This window comes from Podarcis raffonei, chromosome 16, assembly GCF_027172205.1.
Source record: "Podarcis raffonei isolate rPodRaf1 chromosome 16, rPodRaf1.pri, whole genome shotgun sequence".
NCBI classification, from domain to species: Eukaryota; Metazoa; Chordata; class Lepidosauria; order Squamata; family Lacertidae; genus Podarcis; species Podarcis raffonei.
Genome location: NC_070617.1, coordinates 1414501 through 1426697, shown reverse-complemented (window position 1 = coordinate 1426697; position 12197 = coordinate 1414501). Strand labels below are relative to the sequence as shown.

The window sequence follows — 12197 nt, the reverse complement described above, 5'->3', positions numbered from 1 at the left end:
AAAAAACCTCTCAAAACAAAGCAAAAACAGTTCATTGCCTAGTCCAGTGATGCTGCGAAATTCTGCATGTCAAGTGCTCTGAAAGTGAAGCTGGAAAAGCAACCCCCCCCCCTTTCATCACCCACTTGCTTATTTAGCTGCGTCACTTAGTGCTACTCCTCCCACCCCTCAAACAAGATGTATGACTGCATTCTCAAATTGTGAAAATGTTGGGGACTTACGGGATCTAGGAAAGGGGATATTTGAGGAATTTCATTGATAAACTTACCACAGTAGCTTTCGAAACTCTGTCCAGCCAGCAGCCACTAGACTAATTTTTCACAAAATACATTGGTAGGCACAAATAAATGGCAAGCCCTTCTTCTTCAGCCGCCCATTTCTTAAGAAAATATCGCAAAGCTTTCAGAACAATATTTTCCCGTAACTGTTAAAACAAGCCCCTCTTTCATTTACCAACAGGCTCAACCTCTTTCTCTATGCAATGACAAATGCTCTTTGGGTTACGGTAGAAAGAAGAAAGAGGGAAAGCCACCTTGTTGCTATGATTGTCTTCCATGTCCAGAAGGAAAGGTGTCGAACCAGATAGGTAAGAAATGGGTGTTTTTTTATGGAATATGTCAAGTATTTGGGCATACAGTTGTATTAGAAATTCATTTCACTCAGGTCTAAAAATTCATTCAAAGTGGGAAAATTATTAGAGGCAATACAGAAAATATGGTTGTTTCAGAATGGCTAGGGATGACACACAAAAATGGATACCCATAATTTGGGAATTATTTGTGTGCATAGTAAGGTTGACCAAAATGCTCATATCAGCCATCTCTCTGTGTGTTTGGTGACTATAAAGAGTATATAATGATGATTACATATAACAATGTCTGGATGTGCTGGTAAGAATCTTTTTAAACTGCATGCAGACTTTATAAGGTCTAAAGTAGAAGTGGACTTATTTTTGGTTATTTATTTATGTATGCTATATTGTTGCGGCAAGGAGAATATACATTTTACATACTTGGGTCTTCCTGGTGGTTTAATTATTTTTTGGGAGATCCTTTTTGTGTTTAGGAATTATATCTACAGTCTATCTGTATACATACACATTATAGGTGTTCAAAAGCCCAAGGTAGTTGAATGTGCATGTGTACTCCATTTCCCTCCCACCCTCCCACCCCCTCCATGCTGCCCTGGGTGCTGGCAACCCCTGCTATGCCACTGAAGCACATTGAGTCAAATGCACCTGGAATACCCCTTTGCTGCTTCAATATATGATGTAACCGTGAGTGGGCATGGTCAACATGCACAGGGATATGGGAGATGGGACCAGTGCATTCATGACCCCTACATATTTTAAGCCCATAACTACATCTGTAAGGAGACATTGCATGTTAGGAAATCGACTCTAATTATGAAACAAATGTCATCATTTGTATGCTAGGCCTGAAGAGACAGAAGAACATTCACTGGCTTTGTTTTACTTTTCTTTTTCAGACATGGACGTCTGCTTTCAGTGTCAAGAAGATCAATATCCAAATAATAACAAAACTTTTTGCATTCCAAAATATATAACTTTCTTGTCCTATGAAGAATCTTTAGGCTACAGCATTGCCATTTCTGCCCTCACTTTTTCTTCCTCCACAGTTTGGGTGCTTTGGATCTTTGTTAAGCACCGAAACACTCCCATCGTCAAAGCCAACAACCGGAACCTCACCTACACTCTCCTCATCTCCCTCATTCTCTCTTTCCTTTGTGCTTTGCTATTTATTGGCCAACCTGGAAAGCTGACCTGCCTCCTTAGACAAGCTGCATTTGGCATCATCTTCTCAGTGTCAATTTCTTGCATCTTGGCCAAAACTGTCATTGTGATTCTCGCTTTCATGGCCACCAAGCCAGGATCCAATATGAGGACATGGATGGGGAAAGATCTGGCCAGCTCCATTGTTCTATGCTTCTCCTTTATTCAAGCCACCATTTGCACAGTGTGGCTGGTAACTTCTCCTCCATTCCCAGATATGGACATGCACTCCATGACTAAAGAAATTATACTGGAGTGTAATGAAGGTTCCACTATCATGTTCTACTCAGTCCTGGGCTTTATGGGCTTCCTGGCCATTGTCAGCTTTGCTGTGGCCTTCCTAGCCAGGAAGTTGCCTGACAGCTTCAATGAAGCCAAGTTCATCACCTTCAGCATGATGGTCTTCTGCAGTGTTTGGTTGTCTTTTATTCCAACCTACCTGAGCACCAAGGGGAAGTACATGGTGGCTGTGGAGATCTTCTCTATCTTAGCCTCCAGCTTGGGGCTACTGGGTTGCATCTTTTCCCCAAAATGTTACATCATTTTGATGAGACCAGAACTGAACAACAAAGAACAACTTATGAGGAAAAAAGTAAAGCATTTTAAGCCCAAATAGTCTCAAGCCAGCTCTTTGAATCAAATTTACGATTCAAGTCTATTTTCAATGTAAACCTAATCTCACCTGTAGGGGAATTATGTTGAACTCAAAGTAATTTACTTCCTATTAAACATAGGTTGAAATGGTGCATTCCCTTGTAGTAAATGGCACTTTATTGTTGATTCAGTTATTTCCATTGAAAATCATGATTAATTTTAATTGCACTGGGAGCTAAGTTTTCTTTCTTTCTTTCTTACTTAATTTGGTGACTTAGTCCACCTTTTATCCGTTGATGACAGGGTGGGATAAAGGTTGGTTGGCATCCATCTGTTTGAGAGACAATAGGGAGTGCATCCAGAGGTGAAATCAAACCACTGCGTTAGCAGCACCAAAACGACTTACCTGGAGCATGAACCTGAATGGTGTGCATGGAGTGTCAGGGACGAACCAGAGGTCTCAAGTTCCCCAGAGGGAGGGGGAAGCCTGGGAGCAGAAGATGTGGACGAGGTGACTGAGGGGGAGGGAGGCAAGGAAGAGAGAGAGATTGGAATAAGCCCAGGAGCTTTCTGTCTCTCCAGCCCTTCCTGCTTAGGGCAAACCTCTTACATCTGTTGTCAATAAAGTTGCGGTCTGATTTCACAAAAATATTGGTTGTCCTGTCTCTTATTCTTAGAATTGGGGAGGACAGAAGAGTGGGGGGGGGATGCCTTGCTACACAAGTATATATTTCCCACAAAAGAGACACAAACCTTTTGATTCCTGGGAGGTCACCTGAGTATCAATCTGTACAGCAACGTGATCCTTCAGGAGTAAAATTATACCCTGATAAAACTGGACTTCAACTTCCTAGTCAACTATACTTGTTGTTTTGCTGTTGGCTTTTATTTTAATCTCTACATCAACACTCAGCCTAGGCCAGACCAGTGTCAGTCTTAAAAACTTGGGCTCCTATCACACTAAGCTTTCAGTCATGTCTCCGTAGCACAGCAATTGAGATCTATGAGCAGCAAAAAAACCACTCTATTTTAATAGTTATAAGGTTTTTCTGTCCTTATATTGTCTATATGCTCTATTCATGAATATAGTCAATAAGTTGTTCATTTTTCACACTCCCACCACACATGAAGGAAAGTGTCCTTGTGACTGCAAGCTCTCCAGTACAATGGTGGGGTGTCACAGAGTAATGTTTTTGAAAATAATCAGCGTCTTGGTATTTTCTCATGCCAGTGTGGTGTAGTGGTTAAGAGCGGTGGACTCGTAATCTGGTGAACAGGGTTCACTTCCCCGCTCCTCCACATGCAGCTGCTGGGTGACCTTGGGCCAGTCACACTTCTCTGAAGTCTCTCAGCCTCACTCACCTCACAGAGTGTTTGTTGTGGGGGAGGAAGGGAAAGGAGAATGTTAGCTGCTTTGAGACTCCTTTGGGTAGTGATAAAGCAGGATATCAAATCCAAACTCCTCCTCCTCCTCCTCCTCTTCTTCTATATGTCTCTGTTAGGGTGTTTGGGGGTATGAGAATGTACTGAAATCTTGTAAAGAACACGCAGCAGCAGCAACAACAACAACCCTGTGATTTTGTGCAGGGTTTCCTTGATCCATAAGATGAAAGCCTGTCTCATCTGTAGGAATTCTTGTTCCCACAGAATCAGAGTTCGAAAAGACCATGGTGATAAGCTAGTCCAACCACTGCAATGCAGGAATCTTATGCCCAAAGTGGGGTTGAACCCATGACCCTGAGGTTATAAGTCTCATGCCCTACAAACTGAGCATAGAGTTGAACTCTGGAAGTCTAATGATTACGTGAGAATGTATCCAGCTAGCTCTGTCATGAGGTGTTGAGCATAGATCACATGAAAAAGGATACAATTACAGATCTGTTTTTATATGCAGTTTTGTTATTAGTTATAAATTTTCCCCAGTGATATAGGTTTTATATATATATATTGTACACCACTTGATAATCTCAATAAAGGTACAATAAACTCCACCCTACAAGTGTTTTGCTGTAAGGAAAATTTTGTGGCATGGTAAACATTTTAAATCGCCATTTCAACTCTTTCTTTCTTTGATGCATGTGAGGAGAGTAGATCAAAGGTTTCAGCAGGATAGCACAGAATCATGCTTTGTATAAAGCCACATATGAGTTTATCTGATATTTTAGAGGAAACAAAAATAGAAATGAAGGAAATGATCTGAATATTTGAAACGTTAATGTTTCTTCCTTATTAGCTGCTCCTTTTTGTTCAGATCAGGCCTAAAAACAATAATGTAGCATTTAGGAGCAAAGATACAGCTCAGTAAACCTGAGCCAGATGACAGGATGGAGAAGACCTCCACGGCCACCATGTACTTCCCCTTGGTGCTCAGGTAAGTTGGAACAAAGGAGAGCCACACACTGCAGAAGACCAACATGCTGAAGGTGATGAACTTGGCTTCATTGAAACTGTCTGGCAGCTTCCTAGCAAGGAAAGCCACCGTGAAGCTGACAGTGGCTAGAAAGCCCATATAACCCAGGACACAGTAGAACATGGTGACTGACCCTTCATTACATTCAATTATGATTTCTCCATACACTGAGTGACTGTCCAAATCTGGGAATGGGGGAGAAAAACCCAGCCAAAGAGCACAAACGGCGACTTGAACGAGGGAGCAACACAATACGACAGAATGTGCCAATCTTTTCCCCACCCATTTCCGGAAAATGTTCCCTGGCTTGGAGGCCATGAAAGCCACAACCACTGTAATTGTCTTAGCCAAAACGGAAGAGACAGCAATCGAGAAGATGATGCCAAAAGCTGTTTGTCTGAGGAGGCAGGTGATTTTCTTGGGTTGTCCGATGAATAGCAAAGCGCAGAGGAAGCAGAGGAGGAGAGAGGCAAGGAGAAGGTAAGTGAGGCTCCGATTGTTGGCTTTGACGATGGGAGTGTCCCGCTGCTTGATGAAGACTGCAAGCACCAGAGCTGTGATCAGGGCAAAGAGAAGAGCCAGAGAAGTCAAAATAATGCCCAAAGTATCTTCAAAAGATAGAAAACTTTGAATCTTGGGGATGCAGTGATCTCTACGTTTATTAGGGAAGTGATCTTCGGGGCATCTGGTACAGTAATCCAGGTCTGTAAGAGAAATATAATATGCATACTGTAAAGATGTTCATAATTGTTCTCTCTTATAAGAGCCACTTTTCTAAAAATCCACCTAAATCCAGTGTTTAAATCTTCTGGATTCAGCAGTGACCTTTATCCAGCACTTAAGTGAGAAAATAAGTCCATTGAGTGAATGAACATCAAAATGGCAAATGAAATTCAGCATTAGCAGATGTAAACTGCAGCAAAAATCCTAATTTCACATATTCAAAAATTCATTCGGATCTGGTGGTTATTGACTAGTAGTGTGATCTTTAAATTGTGGAGAATAGCTTGATGAAGAATCTCACCTAGTATGTGGCAATTGTGTGTTAGGGAGTGTTAGGGAAATTATTGGGGGGAAACCAGTTAGTCATTATATAAATCTATAGTGTGACCACTCTTGGAATATTAATGTGGTGCTAGAAAAGTTTGTGAAAGGGGCAAGTAAAATGATCAGAGGGTTGGAACAATTCCTTTTTGAGGAATGTTACAGTTGCAGCTTCTAACGTCAAAGAAAAAAAGGCATGGGAAGGTGGACACTAGAGTGTTTGGGTTATGCATGGTGTGAAGATTTGGAACCTAACAGGAAGATACCTGCTAGGTTTCTTTGCAGATAGTTATATTATTATTGTTGAGTTTTGGGGGTTTGTGTGTGTAATTTTTTATCAATTTTTTGAAGGTGGGAATAAAAAAAATAAATTATTTGAATACAAAACATAAAGCAGGGTCAAGGATTGTTAAAAATAAATACTCTACAGCTATGCAACCATTGGAAGAATTGTACAGAGAAACAAATAAAATCTATCTTGTTGACAATTTCTAATTAATAATCAATATTCTTGCATGCCCCAGGCTATTGTTTACTCCCTCCCAAACTAGACATTATTACTCTAACCACTAACGAGAATATTCTGCAAGTGGCAGCAGCTAAATCAGAAATGGTGCTTGTTTACATATATATGTTCTACTACTATCCATACTTTTCATGACAAACGTATTTCTCATAAATATTTCTCCTACCCTCCTGGTTTGAAATCATATCTTCTGGACATGGAGAACAGTCATAGCAACAAAATTTCTTTCCCTCCTTTTTTTCCCTGCTGTACCCCGGATAGCACTGATCATTACATAAAGAGAATGGAGGTACCTATTCTTGAACAAAGGAACGATTGAGCATTAATTGTTTGGGTTTCCTTTCTTTTCCAAATAATATCCGATAAACAAAGGGCTGATGAAATGAAATATTAACATCTGTGATTGCGCAAATGGCAAGTTCAGTGTAAAGAATGCTGTACCAAGTCTTTAGGTGGGGGTGGGTCTACTCCACCACAATGAAGGAGGAAATCTGACGCCGCCTCCCCCACCCAATTACTATGAAAGTTATCATAAAGTGAGAATTTTCCACACCTGAAACAATTCTCTGTGCCATTCAAGTCTGTCTTCATTAATAGTGAGCACTTCACCAGGGGGAGTCTGAGGATCCAGCCTTCCCACTTTGACTTTGACATAAGAGTTATTTGGGAAAGTGACCAAGCTGGTAATGTCAAATCCAGCTACTATTTCTCTGTTTTCATTAAACATAATTTCATCACCAGCACTGTTGTTGAATAGAATGTCTTTAAACAATGAATGACTCTGGATGGGAAGAGAAAAAGAACTGAGAAGAAGAAGAAGGGCTTGGATTTTATATCCCGCTTTATCACTACCCGAAGGAGTCTCAAAGCGGCTAACATTCTCCTTTCCCTTCCTCCCCCACAACAAACACTCTGTGAGATGAGTGGGGCTGAGAGACTTCAAAGAAGTGTGACTAGCTCATGTGGAGGAGCGGGGAAGCGAACCCTGTTCCCCAGATTACGAGTCCACCTCTCTTAACCACTACACCACACTGGCGTAAGAAAATACCAAGATGTTGATTATTTTCAGAAATGTTACTCTGGGACACCCTGCCACTGTACTGGAGAGCTTGCAGTCACAAGGACACTTTCCTTCATGTGTGGTGGGAGTGTGAAAAATGAACAACTTATTGACTATATTCATGAATATTTCTTCAATAACAAGCCGGTCTATAGCCCGGCACTTGACTGTTAAAAGTGATGTAAATTTCACCCTTGTCTAGAAGGAGCTGCTAACTCTGCTGCTGGCTGCAGTCAAACTTGAAACTGGAAGTCTACATTGGGTTCCTTCCAGGAATGAATGGTGTCGGACATTAACCCATCATAGCAGGTTTTTGATGCTGTATGGGCACTATTTATATGCTTTATAAATTAAAAAAACACTGCATAGTCCCTCGGTGACACGTGCCTCTATGTTGCAAGGCTACATTATCAATAAGTGACACTTAATTTCAAAATCTCTTTTCATGGAATCTATTTTACTACAATGTCTGCAAAAGTGTAGTGAACCTTCTGTTTCTCTTATTCCATTTTCAGTAATGTTCTCCACACAGGCTTTGTTCTCTTTTTAATTTATTGTTCATCTTATTTGTATGTTGTTGTATTTGAAAATGTAATAAATCTTTAATGTGTTTACCACACAAACCCTTGCATATTCACTCTGAAAAAGTTCAATGAAATTAAAAAGGGATTTATTGCCATATGTGCTTGAGAGGGAAACCAATTTATGTGTGGAACTTTTTTTTCCAGTTAAAGGATCCTAATAAGACACATCATCCAGCTTAAGGTAGCAAACATGGGAAGGAAGGAAGGCAATATATAAATTAGTGTCATTTTACCAGTAAAATGATGCACTTATAAGCAAATAGGCTATAACCATGGAGACTTTAAGCCATTAGTGGAAGGAAGGAAGGAAGGAAGGAAGGAAGGAAGGAAGGAAGGAAGGAAGGAAGGAAGGTTGAGGAGGTGAGTGAGATCAGGAGTTTGGGCCTATGTTGTACATAACTTTCATGATAAAAAGTGTTCTATTATTCTGTATTTCAAACCACACTGTTCCACCATACAGTTATGTATGCAACTATTTTTCAGTTAAAGGGTTATGGTAAGGGACAACATCTCACTTATGGTACCAAGTGTGAGGTGCAACATGTGAACCCATGTCACTTCACCAAAAGTGCCTAAATCTTCCATCACCCACCCCCCAAAACCTCACTCTCCCCACTCTCACTCTATATATCCTACCCTAAATATGTCTAGTGAGGATTGAAATTGATGAGCGGGACCAAGGGTTTAGACACATGTTCTAAATTGATTTCAGAGGCATTACCTTCCAGGGTTCCGCTTTCCAAGGATGCAGCTTACCTCCATTTTCCATACGTCTGTAATTTAATCTGTATGAATGCATGATCCGTAAAGCATGTGCCACAGCATAGACAGCATTATAGATACTGTAGCTGTGACCTGTCATGCTTAATTGAAAAAATTGCCCAGGAAGGCTCTCCAGCTTCTCCTCACCACTACATGCTCCATCAATATCTGTGAAGCCATCAGAACTTGGAACAAAGCAGTCAAATGCTTGTTCCCAGAAATCTTTGATAAAACCATCTCCTTTGGCTTGAGTAGGTATTAAAGTTTGAATATATTTTCGGAATCCTTGAACCTCATTTGAAGGAATTGTGAAGGAAATAGCACCATGGAACATTTGGATATCCCAGGTTTTTTGTAATATAAAGAGTGCAAAATCAATCTGGGCTGTTGTAATCCATACTTTCCCAAAAGATGCAGTCTCATTGTACTCAGCTGCTAGAGACTTCTTTACCCCCAAGATAATGGCTGCCAACCATCTAATATTTGCAGTTTCTCCATATAGAACAATCACATTGGCTTTGCTGTTCTTGAAAACTGACACGCTCTTCATAATGTATTTGTTCATTTCACCCATTTCTAATATTCTCAAATAAATTGGAACTTTATTTGTGAAGGCTGAACAGATTCCATTCTTGGAAAAGATTGCTTCCATGACCTGCAAGAAATGTTCTCCACCAGCATCATCAAAAGTCATCAGCCCAACCCATTTCCATCTAAAATGCACTAGTAGCTCAACAATTCCTTGGTACTGGAGGGCTTCATTGGGGACCATGCGGTAAAAGGAAGGGAAAGCTACTTGATCATTCATTGCTGGTTGAAATGAGCCATATGAAAACTAGAACAAAGAAAGAAACAGATTTTAACTGTGATAGCATCCTGAAGAATGAGCCAGGTTGTATTTTCCCTCTGCCTCTTTTCCACAGCAAACTATTGGTCCAAAGAAGCAAGACAATATCCATCCCAACACCAGATCTAAAACCTGGACGATATCATTTAATTGGATCTGTTCCTGGAAGTCACAGTCCTCTGCCAAGAAATCGAGGCACAAACAAAAGTATGGGTGTGCCCTTAGACCCCTTCCAGGGAAAGAAGATTTTATTATCCCCTATGAATGCAACACATTGATCCTACCTGTGGAATCTTGTAAAGTCCTAAAATATCTGCCATCTGTGAGGATGTATCAGATCTAAGTCCACCAATGATGCCCATTAGATGTGTCTGGGTGTCACATTTGTAGTTGGGGAAAAACTGATGGAATTTGAAAATAAGATCCAGTGTGGTGCGGTAGGTCATCCTTGCATCATAGTAGCTATCATAGATGTGGAACCCAAGAGTGACATTGGGCAAGATGTTGGAATTCTCGTTGATCTCATGCACAGCAAATGCCAAGGCCAGGATGTGCTGGTAGAATTTTGGCACCATCCTGGAAACAGATTTACAAGCTCTTCTTATGAGAAAAATCAACAGCACATTAAAATATGGTTCCACTCTGGTTTTAAGATAATTAAGCTGTCCAGTGAAAAGGAAAAGCTACAATTCCCAGAAGATGGTAGTGGTAAATACTTTTAGTTGGTCAGAAAATGAAATTCACATTGGCTCACTTTTACTGGATTGCTTTCTTTATTATTTATTTTAATAGAACACTTACCCTCTGAAGATCTTGAAGTGTTTTGTTTTTTAAAAAATTACCCACTATTCCACCACGTAGCCCAAAGCTTCCAAACAAAAGCATGGCCAGCCAAAGACTTACACCGCCTAACAGACTTCTACAAAAATGAAAAACCCATACCAACACAAGAAATACAAGACAAACTAGCAGACACTCAAATACCCTAGCTGACCCAACAACAACTACACGGCTTCTTAAATAATCTATACAACAGCAATAAAAAACTCCAGAGAACATTACCATGTTGCATAATGCAAGATTCCAATCAGCATAAGACCCTATTCATACAACCACTCGCTCAGTTTCACTCTATACCACACAACCGTTACAATCATTCACTATCATACATTGCTTTTCATTGCCTACAGACAGCCACCCAATCTTAAACAGCTCCTCACCCACAATAATACAGCAAGCAGACAACACAGACACTGGTACCAGAGCCTGTAATTAACCCAGACACCAACTTTGCTGCCACATACACCCAGACAACACCATCACTGGACCCAACAACATCAAACATAGTCTCAGGACTATTTAATTGCTCATCTTCTAACACTCTGTATGCTATCAAATGCCAATAGTGCCCTTTAGCTCTCTATATTGGACAAACAGGCCAAACACTACGCCAAAGGATAAATGGACATACCGGTAAATCTGACATCAGGAATCACCAGACAGAGAAACCAGTAGGAGAACACTTCAGTCTCCCAGGACATTCAATACAAGATCTCAAAGTATCTGTCTTATTAGAAAAGAATTTCAGAAATAGACTGGAAAGAGAAGTTGCTGAAATGCAATTTATTACCACACTTAAAACCATGGAGAAACCTGGTCTGAATAGAGACATTGGATTCTTATCTCATTATGCATGATAAAGCTATTTTTAGCCATCTCACCCCTTGCTTTTTCCTGTAAAACCATTGCAGTCGTTAAGAGTCGCCAACAGGTTGACCACACCCATTCCCACCACCCTTCTGAGTAATACCCTTCCCCACTCTCTCACTATATATTAGGGTCTGGTGACTTCTGTTTCAGTGTATCTGAAGAAGTGTGCAAGCACACGAAAGCTCAGACTAAGAACAAACTTAGTCTCTAAGGTGCTACTGGAAAATTTCTTTATTTATATATTTATACACTATCTTTGTAACGGAAGCAGTCACAAATAAACAACACATACTGAACAATATTAGAACTTACAAAGAATGGCTGCCAAGCATATACCTATAAGACAATCTCCCCATTCCTGAAGCTCTAATGGGTTCATTGCCCCTCAGTCGCTGGACCATTTAATACATCTCTCCCATCTTTCACCTGAGAAAGGGTCAGTTCAGAGCAGGCTGTCACCTGGAGGGGGGAAGCTATAATACTACTTCCACCCACTCAATCCCAGCTCCTGATAAATAACCAATCAGCACTGGTAGTGACAGAGCTGGCTCAAGAGATTTTGGCATCTGAGGCAAACCATAAAATGGCACACACACCTTCCCTGCCAGGGAAGAAGGGATGAGTGAAGATCTGCATCAGGAACAAGTGGGGAATAAATATCTACATAGGGATCTTCTGCCACTGTGGATTCTGCCATCTGTGGAAGTTACCTCACCTTGCCTCATGGGTGCGCCTGCCCTGGAAAGCTGACACAAACATCAGCCTCACACTCAAGTGGTCCTGAAGGGCACCATAAACTCAAGTTGTTGCAGCCAATCAGCAGCTATGCTCTTCTTCTCCACCAGCAATTTCAGTAAAGGGAAGGGTT

The 12197-nt window shown here is 40.8% G+C and overlaps 2 protein-coding genes across 2 annotated transcripts; one reads left to right on the top strand and one right to left on the bottom strand.

The window, feature by feature from the left end:
- The first annotated feature begins 874 nt into the window (after positions 1–874).
- Positions 875–2408, top strand: LOC128404250 (vomeronasal type-2 receptor 26-like). The gene is made up of 2 exons (XM_053369743.1): positions 875–890; positions 1825–2408. Exons 1-2 carry the CDS (start codon positions 875–877, stop codon positions 2406–2408), a joined length of 600 nt encoding a protein of 199 aa, XP_053225718.1.
- A 2190-nt stretch (positions 2409–4598) lies between these two features.
- LOC128404249 (vomeronasal type-2 receptor 26-like) lies at positions 4599–10194 on the bottom strand. Its single transcript, XM_053369742.1, has 6 exons — positions 9904–10194; positions 8732–9607; positions 6920–7147; positions 6533–6659; positions 6107–6109; positions 4599–5500 (listed from the first exon to the last, which is right to left on the bottom strand). Exons 1-6 carry the CDS (start codon positions 10192–10194, stop codon positions 4599–4601), a joined length of 2427 nt encoding a protein of 808 aa, XP_053225717.1.
- Between the last annotated feature and the right edge of the window lie 2003 nt (positions 10195–12197).

Bases quoted from the DNA above. Each gene is read 5' to 3' on its own strand.
- LOC128404249 (XM_053369742.1), bottom strand. From the start codon at position 10,194: ATGGTGCCAAAATTCTACCAGCACATCCTGGCCTTGGCATTTGCTGTG. The intron at 9,608-9,903 runs GTAGGATCAATG...TCTTTGTTCTAG, and splicing joins GACTTTACAAGATTCCACAG to TTTTCATATGGCTCATTTCA. The intron at 7,148-8,731 runs GTAATGCCTCTG...CTTCCCATCCAG, and splicing joins GGAAAGCGGAACCCTGGAAG to AGTCATTCATTGTTTAAAGA.